This window comes from Protopterus annectens, chromosome 12.part0 (genome assembly GCF_019279795.1).
Source record: "Protopterus annectens isolate FY-2018-M chromosome 12.part0, PAN1.0, whole genome shotgun sequence".
NCBI classification, from domain to species: domain Eukaryota; kingdom Metazoa; phylum Chordata; order Ceratodontiformes; family Protopteridae; genus Protopterus; species Protopterus annectens.
The window spans coordinates 1,004,055,651-1,004,083,645 of record NC_056746.1 but is presented as its reverse complement, the minus strand read 5'-3'; the positions used below and the strand labels follow the sequence as shown (position 1 = coordinate 1,004,083,645).

At 39.7% G+C, this 27,995-nt stretch overlaps 1 protein-coding gene across 1 annotated transcript in view; it reads left to right on the top strand.

The window, feature by feature from the left end:
• Positions 1–8,970: 8,970 nt before the first annotated feature.
• The window catches only part of ATP9A (ATPase phospholipid transporting 9A (putative)), a 2,147,009-nt gene continuing 2,127,984 nt past the window's right edge, over positions 8,971–27,995 (top strand). Inside the window, exon 1 of the mRNA XM_044090027.1 lies at positions 8,971–9,673. Within this exon, the coding sequence (XP_043945962.1) occupies positions 9,606–9,673 (68 nt within the window). The 5' untranslated portion in view covers positions 8,971–9,605. The remainder of the gene's footprint in view (positions 9,674–27,995) is intronic.

The window sequence follows — 27,995 nt, the reverse complement described above, 5'->3', positions numbered from 1 at the left end:
GCAAGGCTTTACTATGTTTAGGCAATTCCGATTCTGTAGCATAACTCAAAAAAAAAAAAAATCTCCCTATTCAGTCCATTCTGTTCTCTCAGGATCTCTGACAGAGTGGTCTGCATGGAATCCCTAAAGTCTGCCAGCTCATTACAATCCCAAAAAAATATGTTCCCAGCTACCTCTTTCTTGCCCATCACACTTCTAACATTTGCTATACACCTGAGTAGAAATTCATTGGCGTCTACTTGGGGTATAAAAATACCTATGTAAACACTTCCAGGCAAAGATCATAAATCTTCTAGTCTTTGTTGCATATTTGGGAGATATACATATATCCCTCCATTGTCTCTTTGTGAATTACTTATCCAGTCTCTCTTCCCAATCCTTTCTAAGCTCCTCTGATTTATTCTTATAATCATGCAATATTTTATATACTTTACTAATTATTTCTTTTTTAATGGCAGCTTCTATTCTAGATTCTATTAAAAACTCTACCAGTGCTGGTCTTTCATTTAGAAGTCCCCTATTTCTTCCTCTTTGCCTATACTTTGATATCAGTCCTTGACAGGGAAGGCAATCTCTAACATGTAGTCCAAATAAATTATTGGCTTCTTCCCACTCAATTACCTTTCCCTTTCTAGTCATTTGCTCCCAATACCTTGGTTTCTTTGCCAATTTTCTCCAATAAATTCCAGCCCCCTCTTACCTATTATATGTATCCCTGACCACAGTCATCCCTATCGGCAAAATCTCTTTTCTCCATTCTCATGCTGGTTTGGTTCTTAGAATACTCCCTGCTATTTTATGAATATAATACTGTATATGATTTTGGTTGTTCTCCTTAAGAGTCTGCATCCAAAATCCCAATCTCTCCATATTTCTTAAGCTTCCTCCCTGTGTCAGCATCATTCCTTTCCACTTTGAATTATAGTTTTCTGCTTGTGCTATGTATAAGAGCCTTAACCGTGTTGCTCTAAAATACCCTGTCAAATTAGGTAATCCTAGTCTACCTTGTTCTATTGGTAGAATCAGTTTATCCCACTTGATTCTTGTTGTCTTCCCTTCCCAGATAAAATCCTTCAACTTTGTTTTTAATTGCTATTCACAACTTCTCCTCCGGTTGATAAAAGTAAGCCTGACCTGTGTATAAGACTAAAGGGACTAAAAACATTTTAATGGCTTGTATCTTAGTATCCATTCCTTTCCACTTTGAATTAAAGTTTTCTGCTTGTGCTATGTATAAGAGCCTTAACCGTGTTGCTCTAAAATACCCCGTCAAATTAGGTAATCCTAGTCTACCTTGTTCGGTTGGTAGAATCAGCTTATCCCACTTGAAATCAAAGAGAACAAAAACAAAAACTGCACCATGGCTTTCTAAAGAGTCTAGACTAAAAATTACCAGTAGAAACAAATTTGGGGCTCTATGGCACTCTACTAAAGACACCCAAGATAATGTTAAATACAGGCAAGCTAGTAATGAAACTAAAAAAAAAAAAAAACAATTTACAAGATAAAAAACAATACTATTGCAATTTACAAACAGCAAACCAGAACAATCCTCAGAAGTTCTGAGCAGGACTTAATAATCTAATTCATCCTGGAAAAACTTCTACCCTTATCCTCGCTGTTACCATTGATAAACTCCCCAAGGATGTTTCAGATAGTTTTAACTGTTTCTTTACTGCGACAATTCAAGCCCTAGCTAGCCAATTACCACCTAGCTCCCCTGGCCCTGATAGTACCATCCCTATGAACCTACTCTCGTTCAGCTTCTAACCAGTGTCTGCATCACTTATCCATACCTTGATCAAAAAATTAAAACCCACCACATTATCCGCTGATCAACTCCCCGCCGAGTATCTTCAAAAATCAGCTGATTCTATTGCCTACCCAGTATCAATACTAATTAATCGTACCATAGCAGAAGCTAAAATTCCCACCATTTGGAAAACGTCCGACATAATCCCACTACATAAAGAAGGCTCCTCCACTGAATTCTCCAATTATAGACCAATAGCTATACTTTCTCCACTTGCAAAGATTATGGAAAAATGTATACACAAACAACTCATGCGCCACCTAATCCAGAATCACCTCATGGCAGATACCCAACAGTGCTTCCATCCACACCACAGCAATACTTCAGCCCTACTAGCTTTTATCAATACCATTAACAATAACCGTAACAATAATTACATATCCTCAGCCCTCTTCTTGGATCTTTCCAAGTCATTTGACATGGTTGACCACCAAATTCTGATTCACACCCTGCAAACTTTCTGTCTAGATTCTAAAGCCCTTCAATGGTTTAAATCCTACCTCAATGGGAGACAGCAGGCTGTTCTTTGGCAGAACAAGCTCTCTAACCTACTACCTAACACCCTTGGAGTACCACAAGGCTCCATACTAGGGCTCCTACTGTTTTCCATCTTTATTAACGACTTGTATACTGTCATCCCAAATGTCAGCTGTATCCAATATGCTGATGACTCCACCCTGATTTGCTCAGCTACATCTCCTACAGATTTATGATCTGCTACCCAGTCCACCTTTAATACTATAGAAAACTGGCTCTCTGAATGTCGATTGATACTAAATCCCAAAAAAACTAAAATGCTGTTATTCTCACCAACACAGGTCTGCTGCTTTTACCTTTACCATAAATGCAAATGATGGCACAATAATCTCCCCCAACCCCTCTACGAAACTATTAGGTGTCATTATTGATAATAACCTAAAATTCAACCTACATGTAAACCAATCGATCAAAACCATCAATAAAAAACTAGGGTCACTTTACAGAATAAAAGCCTTCCTCACCCCTCCAGGCAAAATTGCCATAGCTCGCTCTCACCTACTTTCAACACTTCTATATGCATCCCCCCCTACTCTCTAATCTAAACAAGACTGTACTTAATAAACTCTCAACCTGCTATAATCACATTGCCAGGTTTGCCACTGGCCTGCCTTTTAGGACACACCACTGCATCAATCTTAATCAGCTTGGGTGGCTTGAACTACCCAGTCTAATACAATATAACCTACTGATTATGGCTAATAAAATCCTTTATAATCCAGATAATACTCCGGCACTTAAAAGTCTTATCACCCCCTATAACAATCCACGACTGCTTTGGTCCTCGAACATACTACTAATTCAGACAATCAAAATTAACAATGCAGCCGGTGATTCCCTCTTTGCAAACTCTGCAGGCAGAGCCTGGAACTCACTTCCAGCTGATATTACTTTGCTCTCCTCCCTAGGCCAATTTAAAACTAGACTCAAACAACATCTGGCACTAAACTGGCTTTGCCACTGCAACAAGCCTGGCTAACTCTCATCAAGAATATGAAAAATCTATTAATCAGATTACTGTTGAACTTACTCCTAACTGTCACCAGGGAGTATCTCTAACCTGTTGAACTTGTCTGTTCGTGTTTACTTATGTATTCTTTGTCTATACCATATTTGTAATATGTTTTTATTGTATCTTCTTACCTTGGAGCTTTTCTCCCTGGGCCTCCGCTGAAAATGGACATAAATCCAGTTGGACTATTCCGGTCAACAAATGTAAAATAAATACAAATAAATAAATAAAATAAATATAACAAAACTTCCAGTTTCTCAGTTTATATATTATCTTCTGTTTAGTCTCTTCCCACATATCCATAGCTGCCACCACAGAATTGTTTCTAATCCATACTCCTAAATATTTCATTTTATCATGTCCCATTAATATGGATATTGTTGGACCAATTCATGTGTAGGTACATAATTTACAGCTATTGCCTTTGTTTTAGCTTCATTAATTTTGTATCCTGAGAAGATTTGAAACTGTCTTAAAATGTTCCACAACACTGTAGTGTCCCTTTCTGGTTTTGTCATGTATAAAAAATAATATCATCTGCAAATAGAGCCAGCTTTTCTTGACTACCATATCAGTTATATCCTTGAATTTCTGAATCCCTTATTTTCTTTGCCAGTGGTTCTAAATATAATGCAAACAACAATGGGGAAAGTGGACAACCCTGCCTGGTTCCTCTACTCAAGCAGATAGTATCGGAGAGGACCCCCCACCCACTTTAATTTTTACCTCTGATCCCTCATATATTCTTCTAATCAACCTTATAATTGTATCAGGAAAAGCAAATGCTTCCATTGCCCTGCTCATGAAGTCCCATGCCTACTCTGTCAAATGCTTTCTCTGCATCAAGATAAAAGTGGTACTTTCTTACATTCTACTTCCCTCTGGATCATCAATGTTCTCTTAATATTGTCAAATGTTTGCCTCCCCTCCACAAAACCACATTGATCCATATCTATCAATTTTGGTACCACTTTTGCCATTCTTTTAGCCATTATAGACATAAACACTTTATAACCATGGTTTAGTATTGAAATGGGCCTGGATGAAGCTGGAGCCAATGGATCTTTACCCTCTTTAGGTATTACCATTACCGCCGCCTTCTTCCAGGATGCTGGTACTTCTCCTCCTCTTAAAATACTGTTAAACAAAATCTTCCAGATCTTTATCAGTTTTTTCCCTCCTAACTTCCAAATGTCCACAGTAGTACCATCTATATCTGGGGATATTCCTGTAAATTGGTTATACAAAGCCATTTTTATATCATCCCTTCCTATCCTGTTAGTAACTGAGCCTCATCTACCTCCAACTTTGGCATATTTAATTCACCCATAAACATTTCCATTTGTACCTTTTCTTGATTTCCATATTTCTATGCTATATACAAATTTTCATAAAATTTCCAAAATATTTGTAATACTTCTACAGGGTCTCTTGTTATAGTTTCATACTAGGCTAACTGCCTTTGTGGGCCATTTTAAGCCTAGCCAATTACCCTATGTGAGAATCAAACCCCGCATCTTGTGTCTCCAAGGTAAACACCTTAACCATTATGCCATCCTCCCACCCTAAGCTTGGTGACTGCCCTTTCCACTTTCTGTTGTCTGAGTTGTTGTGCTAAAAGTTTTTGTGCTCTGGAATTATTATCAAAAACAATTGCTTAATAGCAATCTTTCTACACTAGTGCATATTATCAAGGTAATTCCTTATTTTCTGTTTAGCATTCTGGGATTGCTCCTTTTCTTGACCTGAGAGATTCCCTCTATTTTGCAATACTTTAACATTTGTCAAGCCCTCTAAATAATTCTTGTTACTGTTTAACCATATCTCTCTTTCTTTTATTTCCAACCTAGTTTTAAACACCACTTTAATTTTATCCCACTCCTTAGCTATGTTTTCTGAAGATAATTATATCTTCTCTAGTAGCTCCTGAAATAAGTCCACAACCCATTCCTTAAATTCCTCTATTTTCAACCGATAGGTGGGAAAGCACCAGTGTCTCATTTTTATTTCATTACCTTGGGTTTCTATTTTAGTTATTATTGATGCATGGTCTGAAATAGTTATTGGGTGCATTTCAAGACCTTCAATTAAATGCAAATATTCCTGAGAGATATAAAATCTGTCTAGCCTAGCCCAGTTTTTGTATTTATTTATTTTTTATTTATTTATTTATTTATCATTTGTTGACCGGGAAAGTCCGACTAGGTTCCACAGAGCCTGTTTTCAGCGGAGGCCCGGGGAGAAATGCTCCAGATGCATGTCTTTGGAATGCATGTCTTTATCTTTATTTTTATTTAACATTTGTTAACTGGGAAAGTCCAACTTGGAACGAAGCCAATTTTCAGCGGAGGCCCGGGGAGAAAGGCTCCAGATGCATGTCTTTGTAATTTTTGTACTTTTGTCTTTGTATATTGGTGAGTAATATGTAAATTCACTCTGAACTCCTAGTACTGAATTCACATCTTCCATGCCAAACATTTTCATAAATTTCTTCAAAAATCTACCCTCCCTTTTTTTATTTTCCCTTCTAGGCCCCCCAGACACATCTTCACTGTTGCAAACCAAATTCCAGTCTCCACCTATAAGTAATATTCCTTGCTAAAAGCTGGTTATTTCTCCCAGAATTTTCTTAAGCTCCATTATAGCAGTTTGGGGGGAGGGTAAATGCATGCCAGTATAATCCTCCTCACTAGCCAGTAGCCCCTTAGTACTATGTATCTTCCATTATTATCCTTTTTTCCTCTTCTATCACTATTGGAGCTCCTCTTGCAATTAATATAAGTATTCCTCTTTTCCTTTGCCCCAGATATTTACTGAATGACCATCTTGAAAATCTTTCTTTATCAAATTCACATGTTCAGTTCTTTTCATGCTTGTCTCCTGTAGCTATTTGCACTCTATATTTTTTTAACTACAGTTCACTACTCTTTTTTTTATATTTATTTGTAAGCCCATTCAGATTGAAAGACATTACAGAAAGCATCATTTTCTTATATAGTTATTATAACCATATTTTATATATAACTGCTCTTTTGCTAAATGTCTAGTTTCACCATTCATGTTACATGTATATACTGTTTGGCAGGCTGGTCTTTTATACAGTGGTTTCATGCCATATCCATTTGCGCCTATGTCACATCTTACATAACTTTTTGTTTTTTTGAAACCCCTCAAACAGAACAAACAACCATATGTTGTATCTGTTCTTAACCAAGATTTAAACATTATGTCTAATTTGCTATAATTATTTAAACTGTAGATGTTTTGTATTATTTTTAGATTGCAAAATGATTGTTCTTAAAATGTTTTTGTAAAACTTTGAAGCTTTTCTCCCTGGGAATCTAACCAGTCAGACTTTCCTGGGTTTTAAATGTCAATAAGTAAATAAATATGGATGGATAATAACCCCATTTTAGCCATCACCTACCTCAGTTTCTTAACCTTTTGCAAATATAATGATTCTTATTGATTTTTCTCCTGTTTGCTTTTCTTTATTTTACTCTTGCATTCTTTTCATGCTTCAACAATTCCTTACTTAACTAACATCTTATTCCCAGACGTTTTCCTCACCCAATATATTGTTTGCTGGCATACCCATTATTAACATGCACAGCATAGTATAGCTAGAACTTGATATATTCTCTTGATTTTGCTGGCATACTCCAAAGTATCTCCCACTTGCACACTCCACACCTTAAACCAGCAACTCCTAGACATTTACCAACCAAAGAAAACTATCGGTAAACTACTGTACAAATCCTCTGTATCCCAACCACGGGATAAACTTGCAACACACATACGCTCCATTACCCATCCTATACACTTTAAAAAAGAACTCAAACTTCACTTACTTCACACTAAAACTTGTACATGTCATGACCCTACCTAACTCCACTACTATCCTTTATCCTAATCTTTTCCAATTTTCCCTCATGCCTTAGCATCTTAGCATCTCCTGCCATCCCTTCACCTTATACATGCATTCTCATCTCTCACATCTCACAATTGTACTGCTCCTAAACTAAAATACTATTTCCTTAACATACACACGACTTCACCACTTCAGACTTTTATGGATTGCTCTGACAGTAGTATTTCACAGAACATGTACCATAACAAAAAAAAAAGGTTTTACTACTATTGTCTATACATCTACTGATGTGATTTACCTTGGTCATGTTCTTATCTTACACTGTGAATTTCTATGTATTTGTATTGTAAATGCAATTTTATATATTATAAACTGTGATTCCGCGGTTGTGCAGCGGTTAGTGTTGCCGCCTCACAGGAAGAGGTTTTCCCGTTCGATTCTCGGCTGGAGCGCCTTCTGTGTAGAATCTGCATGTCCTCCCCTGCAGTCAAGTGATGTTAAAGACATGCAGGTAGGTGCAAGCGTGAATGGGCGTCGGGCTGGCAACACGGCACTGTAAAAATCCACTGCCAATCATGAGCGGATCGGAGTGCCTCTGTGGCGACCTCTAACTGTGAAAAGCTGAAAGTCTTATAAATTGAATTTTTATGTATTGTAAACTGAACTTTTGTGTTGTAAACTGTCTATGACTGGAGCTTTTCTCCTCTAGTTTCCACTGAAAATGGGTCTCTGGTCCAGCTGGACAAGCAAAGCCCTGTTAACAAATGTCAATAAATAAATTAGTATACAGTATACCCAGAACTTGCTAAATTCTGTTGACTTATTTTTCAAAATTTCAGCTAGTTTACAGAATAATGTGTGTATGTGTGTATAAAACACACACACACACACACACATACACGTCCTTATATTTTTATGGGCATATGTGTTTATTTGCTATGCCCTTTATTTACTTGCTCTATTTAGGCTAATGTACTGTTAGATCATATAAGTTGTTGATGATCTGTGGTCTAAGTAGTCCCACGGCTCTCAATTGAGTCAGGGGGCAAACTTCACCAGAATAATATATAATCCAGAAGTGACCAGTGACAATCAAGGACTCTTTAAAAACTATTAGTACTATTAACGTGAAATGTGGACAGGAATACGATCAGACCTCTCAACCAATTGAGGACAAATTTCAACAGAATCAGAGACAAGTCAAGAAAAAAATCAGGGACACTTTTAAAATATTAGTGCTATTAACTTGAAACATTGCCAGAATCAGAGCATATGAATTAATACACATTTTCTGAAGTAAAAGAAGTTTATAACTCTTAATTATTGTCATTATTCATTAAGTGTAATTCACCACCTTTCCTCCAAAAGTCACTAGTTTTAGGAGGGATTAAGAGGGACAGAGTTAAAATTTGAGTCAAAATCAGGGACAGTTGAGAGGTATGAATTAATGCAAGTTAATTTATATTGTCTGAAGTAAAAAAGGTCACAGACTCACCGGTTGTGACAAAGCTAAACCTAGAGTACAAACCAAGGACGTCCCTAAAAATCAGGGACAGCTGAAAGGTATGTAACTCGCTACATATTTAAGTGCGTGCGTCTTTCTTGCGAGACTTACAGGATCGTGGGACGAATATGAAAAGCAGCTAAGGATGTAGCCGCGCTTCCCTCCTCTGTTGAGTTTATTGTATACGTCAATCTTCTCTGCCTTACTATTGGTCCTATACTGTTGATGTCATTAGATGGGATGTGACTTGGCTTTAGCAGGAGAGAGGTAGTAAATATGGCAGTTGTCAGGTGTAGGGAATGTTATTACTGTGAGATATGGCGCTGTTGGCATTCGAAAAGAATATCTAACTGTAAATAGACTAGTTTGTAATGAAATTTAAACAAAAAAAAAACTTAAACGTAGAAAATCATCACACAGGGAAAATGAATGACGTGCAGTAATTCTTGCTGTAGAAGTGACTCTTACAATAATATCAGATGTTTTATTCTTGTTTTTCCTAAAGGTATGCAATTCTGCTAAGGGTGCGTCTAACTGAACTGGCAATCTGTCGGGACTGCATCACTAAAGTTCCAGTACCTATACATTGTTTCCCGAGTACAGCTGGCAAATCCCTGTGGACTCGAGAGCTTTGGTTATATCATTTACAAGCTACAGCCTGTAAAACCACCCAACCCACTTACGCAGGGTTTTCGACAACAGCGCATTCCCTGGCCAAGCAATAGAAGCAGGGACAGGCCTATGTTATACAGAATAGAAGCATTTACCCACGCCCCTCCAACCATCCGCAACCTCCCGAGCAGATCGAACGAACGGTACAAGCAACCTTGGCGGTAGGGGCAAGTCCGTCCCAAACTGCACAAACAACATGACGGATAACATTCCCCTGCAGCCTGTGAGGCAAAAGAAACGAGCGGACAGCAGGCATCGAGACAGGTAAGGGAGAAGAAACGTAGACAGAGAGAGGATATGCCGAGAGGGGTGTATCCAGAAAAATTAGATTTGTCTACCGGTCTTTCACGTTGGTGTCACTGCTCTCCAAATAACTGTTCATTGTTCTGTGACATGTACAACTGATGACATTAAGGATGTGACAGATGTATTAATATAGCAGAAGCCTTATTCACGTGGACATCTAGTAATATAACACTCGTACTTTTTTCTTTATGTGTATGTGGGAAGTTTGTGTTGGTCAGATGTTGCCTCCTTAGAACATTTTGTACACTGTAGCTTATAAGGTGTATCACTTCCCCATAATGCCGAGCCATCAACCAGTGTAGGTGGGTGGGCGGTTAGTGTTTCTTAGAATCACCAGGAACCCACAACGGACGAGCAACGCGCCAAGGCGTCATTTATTGCCAGTTCGTGTGGGCAAAACGCATAGACTGAGACGCTAGGTGGGACACAGTGCTCCAGTCGCCACCTGGCAGTAATAACCCCAGTCCACACACGGGTTCTTTGCTTTCTGTACCTGAAGCGGTGGTGGGGGAAAACGGCACCTCACAGGCTGTTTGAGCTTCTGTACGCGTTAGTGTTTCATTCTGTAAACATCTGTTTTAATTAAATTATTGAAACCTGAAACTGGCTGACATTTAACGAGAAACTGGTTTGTCATGTGTACTATTTCCAGAAGGCAGTCCAAAAGTTTAAACCTGGCCCATCTTGAGTATCTGTCTCTAGACCCAGAGGCATGCTTGTACGTTCACTGTGGTGATTTTATGATCGCTTAGCTGCGTGCCGAATACTGGTTTGCTACATTACACCTACCCTGAACTGAACCTTCCATTACTTTTCCAGCTAGTTGGCTGGATTTGTTAAACAAATAAAGTAAACCGGTTTTTTCAGACTGCCGTCAGTGAACGTGGCACACCTACTACTGACATCAGTACCTGACAGGTAGTCAAAATATGACGTTACTTTAATATGGGAAAGCACTGGTAGGACCTGGCACGCGTGACAAATCTTGCTTACTTTTTAGGAGGGATACCTCTTGCACCTCTTCAGAGTGGGCAGTCCCAGTTTGGATAGTTGTGCACTGTGAAAAACATGAAAAATGACAAGTATCCTAAGATTTTGGACAGCGTGTTTCTCTGGAATAATTATTTTATAGTTGAAACCCCTTAATATTATGTGAAGCAGCTCAAATTCTACAGGAATGAACTGACTGCAGACATCATGCAAAATTTCACGCTTCTCTAAGAAGTGTCCCCCGTTGTACCTGTGAAAAGGTGGCAACCCTATTTACTAGGTTTCTCTTCTGTAAAATGTTGATGTTTGAATCGTTTATGGACCTTGTAAATATAACCAGTTAAAGCCCAGTGAGCTTGGATGGTACATGTCAGTATATGTCCATTAGCTGGGCTGTATGCAGTTAATTTTGATACCACTTATCATCCTCTCATTTAAGGAGGGTGTAATAGTAACAGCAACAAATTCTTAACCTGCACCCTACCACCTTTCCACTTTTTCCAAAATCAGATGGCTACCATTTCAGCACAAAACATGTTTCCTTTTAGGATCACTGGTATATAAACACTGTTAACCTGGAATTATCCCCCCCTTTTTTGTCAAAAAGACTTAAATTGGAAAAATGCATCTAAAATTAATTATCATTAACTCAAACAACCGACAACTTTCAAGTGCCCCAGAGCAAGCTCCATGCAACTGATCACTCCTTTTCTATTCTTACCCATAAAACATAACAATCTAGTCTCCCCAGAATTAGATCCATCACCACAATCCACAAATTTCACTCAGAATTAAGAAAACACCACTTCATACTTGCCTAATGGAACTGCTTTCAAGATAACAGTATTACTTGATAAACTTTAATATCATCCCTACATCTTTCCTACTGTTGCTGTTCTCACAACCACAACAGAACTAGTCTTCTCTTAACTTCCAGTTTCACTCAGTAACACTGTTCTACTTCCCCATTCTCATTTCTTCCTGCCTTGTACCACCTCCTATTTGTAGCGCCCTTCATTATTTTTCATACACCTGCAACCCATCCCCATACCATATCCTACATCTTCAAGGATATTAGAGAGCACAATGTCATACCCAAGTAAGTAAGCTTAATTATTGGATATGTTCTCATGTAAGGAATATCTTAATATTGTAAATTTCATCGTTGATCGGTATTATCACTGCCTACAAGCTTCTACCAAATTTCATGATTCTATGCACATTTGTTTTAATTGTACATAGGAACAATGCCAGGCAAGTAAACACTAAGACCATAAGATGCTGATCCTTGTATACCTTTAACTAGACACAAAAGTTTTTGTTTCTTTTTTCAAACACTTAATAGTACTTGCCTCCCAAATTGAGCAGTGCTAGATCTCTGTTTGCCCATCCAGTCGTTAAGACTAGCCTTAAAGGTTGTTATATTTTTTGACCTGGTTTGATAATTTTATTCCTTAGGCTGGGAATATGTTGAGTTGGGAACCAATCTCTGTAGTGAGCCTTGTTTATTTTTTGTTGTAGATTTCGGTCCGCAGTGCAGATATCTTTTTTGCAAAGAAAGAGAAGGTCAAATAGAATTGTCTTTTGTGGCTTGAAAAACAAGAAACTGATCTACAGGCTAGTGAGTGTAATGAGAGTTCTGCTAATCTGTTAGAATCATTGAAAGATTAAAGGCCTTTTAGTTTCTTGGTAAGGTGTCTTTGTGGTGGTCACAGGAGACTAGAGATGATAAATGTGTGTCCCAAGATGGGACTGTTGTCTTATTATCCAGAAGGTTATGTCAGTATTACACAATGTAAGATGCTACAGTGTTTTGCAGTTGGTGAACTAAAGTACCCAAAGTGGAGTGTATGTTCAGAGTCTTGTTGGGTAGAGGAATTCTTGTTCACTATCCTGTATGAATTCTGTGATTTAGTTGTTTATTACAGTAGATTTGGGGTTCAGCGGGTGAGACCTGCCTGTATTTCAGTAAGGACGTCAATGAAAGGGAGGTTGGTATAATGGTTAAGGTATTTGCCTTACAAACACAAGGTGCAGGGTTTGATTCTCACCTGGGATAATTGGCTAGGCTTACAATGGCCCATAAAGAGCAGTTAGCCTAGTATTAATCTATGAATGTTTACCATAGAAGATTAGAGAATAAGACGTGATGTGAGATTAATTTTTTTCAAGTAACTTAAGACATGTTCTGAGAAGAATGTACCACCAAGTGGTGCATACTCCAGGGGGGAGTAAACTGTGACATGAAGAACGTTACATTAACCAACATTGTGTCCTGTCCTGCATTTTTTCAGTTTTTCACTGACATAACCAAAGGGTGGGTGTAGGGCAGTTGTGCAGTATCTGTAGCAAACACATGCCCATTTTTACTGATTACATATCAGAAAGGTTCTCACAGAATGAATTTGGGTCATCAGCAGCTCCTGTAGTGCATAAAATGCTGAGCCATGCACCTGGGCTGTGGACCACCAGTGTGTCTGATAGCAGTGCAGAGCAGAGAGTCCATTCATCTTGCTGTTATTCTATATGGATTTTAAAGGGATCTCTAGAATGATGCAGGCTGGACAGCTGGAGCCCTGTTTTTTTTCACATGAACGCAGTTAGGTGTGATTTAAACTATTTCATGCCTATAACATATATTTTTCTATTCTTTCATTTAACACCTATGGCTGTTTATGACATTTTTCAGGCAGGCTTTCTTAACTAAATTACTTAATTAGTAATAAGCAGAATAAGAAAGGGCAGGGTATAATAAAGTTACACTAATATTAATGTAGTGCATGGAGCACCACAGTTTCACTCTGAAATCGGGGAAAAGACAGACTTGTTAAACTGCTTTCTGATGTGCTTTTGTTAACCACCCTTAACTCTACTGTTAAGTTGTAGTCTCACACTAGAGCATTAACAACTGTGGAAGTTAGTGTTTAACTGTTTGCCGCTGCTCTTTTGTGGTGTCTGTTCTGTGTGGCAGGTGCAAGTATTGCAGGTTTTTAAAGGTGTAAAACCCTTGGCACTACTACATTTGTGTTCTGTAACTTTTATAGTACATAGGAGCAGGTAAAGCTGTATGCATTACAAAGAATTATGATCAGGTCTGTCAGATCATAACCCAAGGCTGTGTTCTTGAAATATTGTAAAGTTTCACCTTTCAAGTTTCAGTGTTGAACTGAAGTTCTTGGTATCCGTGTCTCAAACATATAACCTGTTTTCTCCACTGCAAGATATCCTTGATTAACAGTTGCTGTTTGTCACCTGCTGTTAATATTTTTATAACTGAGACAGATGCATGCTATAGAGGGGCATGGTGTGAGACACAAAATACACTGTGACTGCCATGTATAATGCACTATACTGGACATATTGGTAGTTTGATAGTAATTATGAATATATAAAATAATTCCACATTTTTACATTAATATTTCCAAAACCAAGTGACTTAAACTGTTGCAAAGCATCAGGTAAAACCTTAGATGATGATGATAATTGTTAATGATATTTATACTGTAATTTGTATGGCTGAGATATATTTAGTGTTACTTATGCTACTATAGAAGTAAGCATATTTTTTTCATTCCGGAAATATCACAATAAACAAGCACTCTGAAAGGAATTTCTTGCTAGCATGTGAACCTCATGTCTGGCAAGGTAAGGATGCTCAGTCAGGGCTGCACGCCTTCCAAGGTATGAAAAGTTGTTTGTAATAATTTAGAGAAAATTATTATGGGTTTGTGTGCATTATAATATAGTCTACGCAGAGTTGTGTATATTGTATTCCATTACTAATGTAAAGACTATGGGAGGTCTGACTGTTATCATTGTAAGTAAGGCTTTTTCTTGACAGCATTGCTGTTTTGAATCATTTACCTTTCTTTGTTGCTCAGGGTTGTCGCTTTTATGATATGTTGTCTTGGGTATGGGGGTAGCTCACAAAGAAGCTTGCATACCCCTTTAAATGATGACTTCACACATTCAGGGTAAGTAGGTTGCTGCAATTACAGCAAGTTAGAGAGGGTTAATATGAGCTATTCTGAAGTACAGACAGATAGCTGCTGCCTTCTGCCACACAAAATGGCTAGTATAATATGAAATGCAGTTCTCTGTTAAGTTCTTTGTGAGAGGAGGATGAGAACATGCCATCATTTCAGGGTCCAATATAAGAAAAGCTGGATTCCTAACTGGGTAAGGGGGTAACAGTTTAGCTGTTGTATTTGCTGCCTCCTGACAGTTGCTGGCTAGTGTGACGTGGCATTTGGTAATGCAAACGGGAAGCTTAAGTGGATTGGAAGAGCTGCCAACAACAGGAATAGACATGTTGTCACACCTCTTTAAAAGTCATAGCTGAGACTGTCACTTGATCTCATCCAGTTCCAAGAGGTACACCTTATAAATAATGTAGACAGGGTAGATGAACCTCAGTAGAAGACAGCCAAAGTGCAGATGTTGCCCCAGCCTCTACAGAGTTGAATATTAAAGCTTTAACTGTGTGATAGTGGTGATATAAATTGGAGGCTGACCCCTCTATGGCTTTTCATGTCTGAGTTTAAGGTATGACTGGGGGGGTGGGGATGTTAGGATAATAATTTAATGACTGAGAGCAAACTGAGGCAACGTTTTGTTGAGTAATGGCAGACTGATTCAGCAGTACATGGGTCATGTTACTGTTTTCTTCCATTAAACTTTCTTGCAGAGATCATAAGCACAGCGGATGCCTTAACTTTGATACATTTAGTGAAGCAGCTGTTGTTTTTGCAGTGCTCTAGTTTTCTTAATGGGAGGTGTTTATTTTACTTTTGCAGCACTAGAGTATGTATATAAAAGCACTTAGGAACCCTACTTTTCCCGGTTAGAGGTCGCCACAGCGGATCGCCTGTCCGCTCATGATTGGCAGTGGAGTTTTATGGTGTCGAGTTGCTAGCCTGGCGCCCAACCTTCCACAGAAGGCACACACACTCTCACACCTAGGGCCAATTTAGAGTGTCCGATCCACCTACAGCATGTCTTTGGGATGTAGGAGGAAACCGGAGCACCCAGAGGAAACCCACGCAACCACAGGGAGGACACGCAGACTCTGCATAGAAGGCACCCCAGTCGAGGATTGAACCGGAGAACCTCTTGATGTGAGGCAACAACGCTAACCGCTGCACCACCGTGGCCACCCAGGAACCCTACTTTCACTGAAAACAGCAGATACGCACATGCTGTTCCCACAATGCAAAATGTTCTAAGTAATTCCTTTCAGGATACTGCAGTGTGGGTGTAGTAAGACGGGATGGCATTGGGAATCATGGGACATCTGACAGTCACTTTTACTAACACCATTAACAAAAAAAAAAAAAAAAAAGAATAGTCATGTTGCACATCAGAGGGAATGGTAACATGCAGCCTTATGGATATAAGACATTAGATTCTTTGAGAAGGTTCATAATACTGCTGCTCATATGCCCAATGCTGTAACTGATAACATTGAGAAACACTTGTTAAATGATGAAAGGGTCTGACAGTTTGTGCTTGCGAAAGAGCTGTCTTTTTAAGGATTGCTACATGTCTAAGTTATGTCTCTCTCTCTAAGATATCAAAACAGTTCTCAACCGTTGCTGTCATTACAAAATTGAAATGAAACAGAATAGCAAATAGTATGTGATTCTAAGTGTGTGATTCTGACACTGAATATCCTGTAACTCCAGGTGTAAAGCTTATGTGGTTGCTGGCAGCTTCACTAGCTTGTGTATCACCATATGTAAGGTACTTTTAAATATTAAATGCTTCTGCTTTTTAAGAAATAAAAAAACTGACAATGTCTTTTATTACTGAAGACTTGAGTTTGGTTTCCAGGAGGTGGTTTTTTGTGTGTGTATTCATGCATGTACAGTATGTATGTAACTACGTATATTCATCTAATACACATGTACATAGAAAGTGTATGTGTGTGTATGTGTGTATGTATATATATATATATATATATATATATATATATATATATATATACGTTTTGTTGGAAGGCTTACTTCAAAGATGGATGGTGTAGGGGTAAGTAAGGTGGGATGTCCATTTACATGACAGTTCTACATACTTTAACAGTAAACAAGGGCCAACTCTGTACATGCCATTTTCTCATTTTCTTGCACAGGTAATAGGCTACTGGTTCTAGTTTACCCACATATGAAGTCTTCTCTGTCTTCTGTACTCCAGTGCATCAATGTACTAATTCATGTATTAATTCAATTATAAGTGTGTAAAATACAAATATATTTGACAAAGTGTGACTGACCGTGCAATGACTGCTCTTTGTCCTTTGAATTCTGTCATTGTGTTTGGTCCCATATCCTTTTTTTAAGAAAATAGTTAACTGTCCATTTATGCATGTTTGAGATTACAGTTCTGTGTCTGAGTGATCATAAGTATAAGCTACTGGAAAATCTCACACTGATTCTGCCATAGATTGCTATGAGGGAAAGGTTATTATTATAATTTTTTTTTTGTGATATGTATTGCTTCATTGCCTTCTTCTGCCTTCTATACTGTGGTTTTAAACTCAACTGTCTTGTTGCTTGCCCCTTATGTTAAGTTGACCACATATTTCTTTCCCTGTCTCTTTCTTTGGCTACTGTCAGTTAAGTGCAAAATTATCATTATGTGAAGTCAGTCCCCTTCTGCTGTTTACATTTATTGGCCATCCCACTGTATTCCACAGACCCAGAATACGAAGTGCCCTCCCCCCACCAATCTGTCTTGCTCTTTTTAGTGGCTCTTCCCTTAGACTGCTAAAGCTCGGGTTACGCCGTTTCATATCTAACTGCGTAGTGCACACTACAACTCTTAGGCATTATCCAATTTTTCCATCTTGCCTTTAATTCTGCAACATCCAGTCCAACACCACCAGTTATTAGAGAACCCATATTCTGCCTCTCAGTAGTCTTCCTGGTATTAGTGTTTCTGTTTTGCTGCTGGTCAGAGAAGGAACATAGGGACATTATTTTCTGACTGGGCAGTGAGTGTCTTTGTGGGACCTTCCTAATTGGTCTGTCTGCTTTTCAAGCAATATACAAGGAAAATGCTACAACAAACTGACAGATACCTGCATCATCTGGGCCAAGACTGTTGATCACCAAAGAGCATATGGCCTGCTTCTCATCTTTAGGATTGGTGCTATTATTTTAATTCTGGTGACAGAAGAAGCAAAGGGACATTGTATTTCAGAGTGAAACTGTGGTGAGACAAGCACTAGTATTAGCCAGGCAGTAGCCAATCAGAAGAATCCCCTCTCTTTAGCATTCCTGACAAAGCTAATTCACTCTTTTCAGTATGTGCTGCTTTATTATCTGTTGTCTAACCTAACCTCAGAATATCTCCCTTAATACTTCATCCATACATTATCAGGGTTCACTTATTATTTTCCCTGAAGTCTTTGGCAGAGCCCTCTGTATACCCAGACACATTGAGTTGACAATTTTCCTGTAAAAACACCCTTGAAATTTCACCAGTACTCTTGATTTAAGAGATGATCATTAAGGTTTTACATGTAGAAGAAGAATGTCTTTTATTGCTGTGGCTTCCTGGCCAGGAGCAGCTTACCAAGAAATGTAAATTTTGAGTTTCTGTTAGCCTGGGAACTAAAGTGATAAAATAATGATATATGAAATGACTCGGCAGTACTGGGTGTTTATCAATTTAAGACTTTCTCAGAGAGAAAGATTTGAGCATTTTGGATTTTGTCTGAAGAACATTCACTCACCTGCATTTGCTTGCTCTGTAAGTAAGATGTTTATTTAGAACAGTCATTTCTCTTGGAGATGGATAGAAATAGCCAGATTAGTCTAGCTGTTTTCTATATTTGTCAGAACTTTTCTACAGTATTATGTTAAAGCATTTTCCTGTGATTTCTGAGCTATGCAATGTCATTGTGTTGAAGTAATAAATATTGTCTTGTGTTTTTATTATGAAATATGTTTAAACCTTTCAACTGTGGCTGTTTTGTGTAGAGATAATTTAAGCTCTAGAGTACTTGCATGTATTTTGTGATACTGTACTAAACCACTCCAGAATAGCCTTAGCCCTGGGTTACACTTACTATTTGGATAACAGTAATATTACACGGTGAAATTGGTCACCCGTTGGGGAAGAGCCTTATTAGTAGCTGATATTAGTGGTTGGTGGCAGTGATTTCTACCTTATAGACTGGAGAGAAGGTGCATAGCTGGAGAACCTGTGTCAGCCTTCTCCAGGAGTGTCTGTGTGTTGTTGCTAACTCTTATATGTGTGTGTGTGTGTGTGTGTGAATGAGCTACTTGGGCATGGACATGAAGCACTGTTTGGACAGAGAGGGTGCCGGTGGTTTTAGCTTGACCACTAGGCTGAGATCTGTACCCTTTATCTGTGTCAATGGGGAGTCTTATTGGGGGTCTAGGGAGAAACCAGCCCCAGACTGACTGTGATCTCTGTGTGCTCTTAGGGGAAATTGGACTTTACTGTGTGTGTACATGTTATCCTTCCCAATGTGAATGCCCCTCTCTGGTGCTATTGATGAGGATTGAGGCTCCTTGATTACTGGGCTGGTGCAAAGGCATCACATAATTGGTGGCAGTGGTGGGATATCCACATCAAATATTAATTGTTTGATAGTGGTGGGTTAGTCATATCACATACTAATTGGCTTATAGTGGTGTGGATAGTGAATTCCTGTAGCTTGTGTACAGTGATCATTGAAGGTGTTTTTGGTACTCTAAATCAACCAAGCATTGAATATTCAGAGTTCAGATCACAATTGTTTTATTTCTTTTGGTAGCTTAGTTAGTCAGGGAAAGCAGGCAAGCATGAAAACAAGGCTGTAAACTACAAATGCCACTCTCCCAAGAAGACGATATGACTATATCATAAATTAAAACCTCTTTAATTGAATAGGATGAATAAAACATGTAAGAGTTGAGCGCTTTTCGTCCCACCTAGTTGTGGGACTTCTTCAGACAAAGAAACCTTGCAACAGCTACAGTTTATATCCTAGTGCACTGGTGCTGGGATTACAAACACCACAGCTGATTAAAGTGCTCATTAAACACGGAGTAGTTTGAACTGATGAATGAAACCATATAACCATGTTTTGCCATTGAAGCAGTTTGGGTCTATAGTAATGAAAATAGCCTGAATCCAATAAATACATTTAAAACACATAAATAGACAGTGAACAAAAAACCTTGTTCAACAAACATAGATGTAGTATACACTAGTGTGTATAAAAAAGAGGGGGCAAGAATCACAAATTTCTGTTTAGAGCAGTTGATGGTGTTCTTTCAGATGGTAGGGGTGATCCATATCCTGTACAACTAGAGGTCTTGGAATTAAACTGGCAGATACGTTGTGAAGCTATTGCTCCCTTTACCCAATATTGAAGTTAAGAAGTTTGTCGATGAGGACATATCTCTACATATATATTACTTAGATCAATTATATGTAGGTATATTCATGTATTGATACATCTATACATTTATGTACCCATCATTCATATTTCTTATTTTAATATACAGAATAGATCTATCCCCACTATGAGAAGATCTCTATTTTATTTATTTAGTCTTTTATGATGTCATCTATGACATTCCTGCCCCCCCTTTTTATACACACTAGTGTATACTACATCTATGTTTGTTAAACAAGGTTTTTTGTTCACTGTCTATATATGTGTTTTAAATGTATTTATTGGATTCAGGTTATTTTCATTACTATAGACCCATTGCTATTAATGTATAAAATATATGTTAAAAATTTTTAAAATATTTTTAAATATTTATACCATCTTAATGGTTACTGACTTGTTTTTGTTTGTTAGGGAAGAATTAGGTTAAACTGCTTCAATGGCAAACATGGTTATATGGTTTCATTCATCCGTTCAAACTACTCATGTTTAATGAGCATTTCAATCAGCTGTGGTGTTTGTAATCCCGGCACCACTGCACTAGGATATAAACTGTAGTTGTTGCAAGGTTTCTTTGAAGAAGTCCCACAACTAGGTGGGATGAAAAGTGCTTAACTCTTGCATGTTTTATTCATGCTATTCGATTTAAAGAGGTTTTATTTACGATATAGTTATATCGTCGTCTTGGGAGAGTGGCATTTGCAGATTACAGCCTTTTGTTTTCAGCTATTGCAATTCATAGGTTCATAGCCTAGTATGAACCTATCTGCCCTAGGGCATTTATAAGCCTAGCCAGAATGTGTTTGGCTTTCGCCACCCATTTTAAATTTATTTTGCTATGCCCTTTTTCGAGGTTAGTATACTGTGCCTCTGTCTAACCGTGACACAGAAGTGATACCCGGGGTAAGCCTACAATCTCCCATCCACTCATCAAGATTCCTCTTTAAGAGAGTCAATGAAGGGACTCTGCCTAACCTGGACTGGGATTTTATTCCAGAGTGAAGGGAGCCTCTGGGTTATGAATCTGTCCCTCCAGCATGTCCTATTTATTTCAGTGCTGAGGTTCAAGTCTCTCGAGCGCGTAGCTCGATGGGATTTGGATTTTCTGAGGTGCAGCATGTCCATTAATTCCGGGTTGGACATGGCTTTATACGTCAGGCACAGATCGCCTCTGAACAGGTGGTATGCCACTGAGTAGAGCTGGAGTTTCTTTAACCGGGCAGCATATGGCATCTGTTTGAGCCCTTTGATCCTCTTGGTGAGGTACTTTTGGGGTCTTTCCAGTTGCTGCAGGTGTCTGGTAAGGTACATCCCAAAAGGGGCATTGTACTCAATTATGGGCCTGATGAGGTATGAGTAAAGAGGCACGATGACCTCCCCTGATCTAGATGTGAATCCCTTCATGATTAGGTGGGCTATATAAAATGTTTTTCTAACCACTTTGGCCACGTGGTTGTCAAATGAGAGATTGCTATCAACTTGGGTCCCCAGGTCCCTAATTACTTCTTCTGTACTTAATGGATTACCACCTATGTGGTAATTTGTGGGCACTTTGTTTTTGCCAAAGGGGATGACTATACACTTTTTGGCATTTAGCTTGAGGCCATGGCTCTGGCACCAGTTGTCTGTTTGTTTCTATGAGGCCCTTTTGGAGGATGCTTGTGTCGGCTGGAGAGTCGATTATGGCACCCAGTTTGCAGTCATCTGCGAACTTGGTCAGCCACAGTCCTTCCGTGTTGGCCTGTACCTCCGAGAAATATATACCGAACAAGAGAGGTCCCAGGACTGAGCCTTGTGGGACACCACTTGTAAGTGGTTTGGAGTCTGACATGGCTCCAGCAATTCTAACCATGTGGGTTCTGTCCTTGAGCCAGTTTGCAATCCATCTAGTGACATAGGGGTTTATATTTAAGCTGGTGAGCTCATCTATAATGCCCGAGTGGGGTATTGTATCGAAGGCTTTTGCGAGGTCCAGGTAGGCTGTGTGGACCACCTTCCCCTCGTCAATGGCCTTGGTGACTGTTTCAAAGAAATCAGCCAGGTTTAAGAGGCAGGATCTGCCCTTAAAGCCGAACTGGGTAGGATCCAGTGTTTGTAGGTCCCCAATATCTTTATTTATGAGGTCCATGATGATCCTTTCCATAGCTTTGCAGACCAAGCTAGTCAGGCTTATGGGGCGATAGTTTCCAGGATCCGTTGAGGGACCACTGTTGCTGTACGCCACTCTTTGGGCACATATCCTGTAGTAAGGCTGAGATTGAACAGTAGTTTTATGTTTGGGTTTATCTCTTCTTGGAGTTCATGTAGGCGCAGCCGGGACACCATCTGGTCCCATTGATGCTGTGTTTTTGCTTTGGAGAGGGAGGCTCTTACCTGAGCATCTGAGATGTCAGGGGGGCAGCACTCTGCTGGGATAGATATTTGTCCTTTTGGTGGGGAGGGGGGGGGGAGAAGTTTGCGCTGAACCTGTCAGCTAGGATGTTGGCAATGTCTGTGGGTTCGGTGTATTTTTTGTCATTTTGGACTAATTCTGAGCATATCTGGGAATTACCACCCAGGTTCCTAACATAACTAAAGAAAGCCTTGTGATTATCCTTAGTGTCCTGTGCAATTTTTCTCTCGAAGCTGGCCTTAAACAATGTTATGTGTGCCCGTAGTTTTTTGCTAATACTGATCAGTGATGCCTTCCCTTTTTGGGATTTTGCTATATCATTTAGTAGCTTCCTCCTTCTATTGTATAGTTTGTTTATGGCTGGGGTCCACCAGACAGGACGTCTGCCTTTGGAGGATTGGGTCTTGGTTTTATTTGGGATCGCATGATCCATGCATTCCTGAAGGTGTTCATAGAATGCGTTTATAAAGGATTCTGCGGTTTGGGCCATATTTTCCACAGGCCTGGGGGCTTTGAAGGATTCCACCTCAATTTTGAGGAGTGTGAAATTTGCTTTAGAGAAGTTTTTCACTGTGGTTTTCTGGGCAGGGGGTGGGGTCGGGATGTGAATATCCAGTGAGATTAGTTTATGGTCTGATCTTACCAGTGAGGGATACACTTCTGGTCTGGAGCATAGAGTCCCCATGTTGGTGATGATCAGGTCCAGTATGTTTTCCCCTCTTGTGGGAGTGGTAACAAGTTGTTCCATAGCATTTGAGTTTATAAATTCTAGGAACCTTTGGGCTAGGGTGTTGGAACTAGAGTAATGCTCCCAGTCTATGTTTGGGTAGTTGAAGTCGCCCAATATAATGGTGTTTGGAGAGACCTTCATATTTTCCAGTGTTCTCAGGAAGGCCGAGTGGGGTTCCTGGGTTTGGGAGGGTGGTCTGTAGCAGGCTATAAACTGGAAGGCAGTTTTACCCACTGTTAGTTGCACATGGATAGTCTCTGATGCTTCGTGCTTTGCCACCAACCTGGAGGTGTGGGTATCTTTGATGAATATCGATACTCCCCCTCCTTTTGTGGTTCGGTCCAAGTTTTGGGGCCGAAAAGCATGGTATGAGGTATAACCTGGTAGTGCTGGGGTGCTCTCGGGAGCCCTGAACCAGGTTTCTGTTACTGCACAGATATCGATGTTCTCCATGCTAAGGAGAGTTTTGAGTGCATGCGTCTTGAGGTTTAGACTTCTGGCGTTGAGTAGCATTACTCTTAGTTTCTTATCCCTTGTGATACCTATGGAGGTGGGTTTGTCTTTTGAGCCTTGCCTAAAAAAGGCACTGTGGGGGTAGCAAGAGCCTTTGCCAATATCTGAAAGCCCAGGGGTGACAGGTGCAAGCCGTCCCTAGCGAAGCATCGTGGCTTGTCGAGCATATCATCCCAAGCTGACAGGCATTGGATCCCCTTTGAATGACACCAGTACTTAAGCCAGTTGTTGAAATTGATCATCTTGTCTTCATATTGTGGCATCATTCTTGGTGAGGGTAAGATGCTACTCAAGGTCAGGGTCATACCGGCCTGGGCTACATGCTCAGAGAGCTCCTTTGTCTCTTTTCATGTAGTCCAGGGAGGTACGTCTCAGGTCATTCACACCAGCATGGACAATGACTGAGTCATATTTGTACTTGCCTTGGAGTGACCTGAGTGCTTGTGTTATGTGGCGGATCCTAGCGCCTGACAGGCTGCTCACCGTGACCCTCTCCTTGTTCAGCCTGGTGAGCGGGATGTCAGTGTGCCTGACGATAGTCACCTATTACAAGTGTATCAGGTGTGTTGTTTAGTCTTAAGGGCTGTGACTGTTTGGCACACTGGCTTTGTGAGATATGTGTTGCACGTGTTTTGTTTTGGGGTATCGGCTGCTTGGGTGTCTGCTTTTGGAGGTCTCTGCTGCTTCGGCAGATCTTTATTTAGAGCCTCCGATTTTATTTAGAGCCTCCGAGTATGTTTTTGTGTGATTATGTGTTTGGTTTGCTGTCATGATAGGTCTATGTGAGACTGGAATTGTAGTGAGTGTGGTTTCCTTCTCCTCCTGACTGGTTATGCCAGTACTGAGTTGAGAGAGCTTAGCCTCCAGTTTGGCTATATGGTTGCATCTCTCACATGTGTTGGAATTTGTTGGGAGGAGGAGAGGGTTGTCTGTGTACATGAGGCAGTTGTAACATTGCCTCAAGATTCCCAGATTCACCAGCTGGACCGGAGAGGAGATTGACAACTGACCTTTTGACATGCTAGAATAATATTGGGAATTCCTTAATTGAAAACCAGGGCCCGTGGGGAGTGAGGGTGTAGTGCTTTTAATTTTTAGTGCTGACTTATATAATTGCTTTAGTGAGCAAGTGCCAGGTAACTTAAGTGCAATGTGTTACAGGTAACTTAAATGCAAAAACGACAAACAGTAACTTTCTTTCAAGTGAAACAAGGAAATAAGTACAGTAAGCAATGCAGATATCACTGGTGATCCACAGAAGCGCTGAGAAGCCGCGTATTAGGTGGAATTAGCGTTCCAGGGAAATAAGCAAACAAACAACAAGCATATAAACAAAGCTAGATTCAGCAGGCCTGGATCTAGTCTATGCTACAGCAAACAAGGTGTACCAATTTCAGTAAGATACAGTTCAAATATTCAGGCACTATAAACCTTTAACCAGAAATTCCCAGCTCAGAAGGGCAGAGTCCAGCCTCTTCTCCCACAAGAGTGCAGACCACAAACCTTCTTAATGTAAAATAACTGGCCTGAAGCCCAAGTGCTTAAACCAGAACTAATACAATAAGAGTAACAGACACTGGGCTCTCAATCAGCAGTTCCCAACTTAAAGGATGAAAGCTACCTGTCCTGCCACCACAGTGCATGCCACAAACCTTCCTAATGTAAAACAACTGGTCTGAAGCCCAAGTGCTTAATCCAAAAGACTTAGAATGATAGCTACACTTTAATCAAGTTACTACCAAGCAGTAATAAATACAATTGAATACTTTAGAGAATGCCTGGATTAGTGCTCAAGTTACACAAACAAAGCTAGATCCAGCAGGCCCGAATCCAGTCTATGCCACAGCAAACAAGGCGCACCAACTTCAGTAAGAAGCAGTTCAGATATGCATGCACTATAAGCCTTCAACCATAAATTCCCAGCTCAGAAGGGCAGAGTCCAGCCTCTCCTCCCACAAGAGTGCAGACCACGAACCCTCTTAATAACTGGCCTGAAAGCCCAAGTGCTTAAACCAGAATTAATACACTTTTAGAATAATAGACACTGAGCCCTCAATCAGCAGTTCCCAACCTAGAAGGATGTAAGCTACCTGTTCTGCCACTACAGTGCAGACCACAAACCCTCTCAGTGCAAAACAACTGGTCCGAAGCCCAAGTGTTTAAACCAAAAGGCTTAGAATGAGTTACACCAAGCAGTAATAAATACAATTGAGTACTTTTAAGATGATGCAAAAGTAAAAAAAAGTAGGTAAAACACAAGTACAGTAAAAGCAGATGAAATTTTTTTTTTTTTCTGAACAAGTGCTGAGATCAAAGAAACCGATTTGAGTGCTGAAACTAGAAAACGGGCTAGTTATAAGAAAAAAAAAACTAAGCTAGAAGGCTTCCCTCCAACACAGAAGGGCTTGGGGGCTCAGAAGCCTACAAATAGTCTATACCACTTAACAGGAAAGGCAGGAAACAAGCTTAAAAAAAAAAAAAAAAAAAAAAAAAAAAAAAAAAATTTGTTTCCCAGATGCTCTCTTTGTACACAGTAGGAGTGCCTGAAATCAGAATATGATCTCACTGCACTCAGTTGAGTGAGCAAATGAGATGGGCCCAGAAGGAGTATCCAAACACAAATTTACAAGAGGGGCGGGCAGTTGCAAGGCCACTAAGATTAACACCAAAACAAAAACAGGGAGGGTGCGTGGGACTAACTGAAGAGCAGAGTGAAAACTTCCAGTTCAGTTAATATTCCTTCCACACAGTTAAAATCAATTTAAATACTGTATTGTTTTGAAAAAAAAGAGCAGATAAAGGTACTTAAATTCTCTTAAACGTCCAGTTGAATATAGCAAGTTCTTAGCCGGCCAAAGCTGAGGTTTTTAAGCAGAAAATATTTCACACTGTACCACTTAAATAGGCAAGGACAGGAAATCAAAGAATGTGACTACCCCACACCTGTAATTACTAGCAAATAACAAAATTCAGCAAACACTGACTAACTTCCAGTTCAGCTAATATTCCTTCCACACAGTTAAAATCAATTTAAATACTGTATTTTTTAAAAAAAAAAGAGCAGATAAAGGTACTTAAATTCTCTTATACGTCCAGTTGAATATAGCAAGTTCTTAGCCGGCCAAAGCTGAGGTTCCTGACCCCCTTACTTCATGTTAGAGCTGAAACTGTGCTGTCTAAATTATCGGATTGCGAATTTTTTGATTATAATGCTGTTAAGAATTGTTAGAATTTTTTAAGCTAACACCTGAAACTTGTATGAAAAAGGTTCGTGCGTATAGATGCAAGGCAGATTAAAGTGTGTGTGAATATGTTGCTGAACTGAGCACTTATTTTCATAGGTGGGTGAGTGGATGTCAGTTCACCACTTTTGAAGGGCTGGCAGATTGGTGAGCGAACAAGCCCTTAACACTTTGCCTGAGGACATGAGGGTCTGATTAGCTGCTGGACAATGTGCTACTTCAGATGAGTTGGGGAAGAAGGGAGACATATACCTAGCAAGCAGGGCATCCCTGCACAGGAAAGGGACACCCAGTGCTGCTAATGGGTTTAAGGGAATCCATGGTGGGCAGCCCAGACAGCCCCAACAGAATCTGCCGGTAGCAGGGGATGCCACTAGTCTAGGTAAACTTCCAGGGCGGGTCTATATTAGAACATCGAAAGTTGAATGGTTTGAATCACTAAATGTTGACCTTTAATGATCGAACCATTTAAAATTTCGAATGTTTAGAAAAAATAAATTAAAAAAAAAAAGAAAATCTAAAGGGTGTAGGAAGGGGGGGGCAAGCCCCCTGCACCCCCCACAACCCCCGTTACTTAAATATACCAACTCAGAGACCACAGTACATTGAAGTAAATGGAAATCTCCCCTTACACAGGTTTCCGTTTACCCGTTCGTTCTGTACTTTTGCTATTCTCGTGTCGACAAGTGTCTGATTCGACATTGCCATCTGCTTTAGAGAATATAATGGGTAACCTTCCAGGACCTAGGGTTAAATTTTTTGAATGCAACCAGTGGAGCCATGTGGCATATAGATTTCCATGGAAGCAAGGTGGAGAACAAAAGGTGAGGGAGCCAGTAAGTGGGGAAAGACAAAATGCCAATAGTAGGTTTTCTTGAGACAATAATGGTATCAAATCACCATCCTGCAGATGTTCTGATGGGGAAGCATTTTGATGAGGCAGTACCATGCGTTAATGCAGTTACACGCAATCAGGCTAGGAGACAAGCATGTGGGTCTGGTAGCCT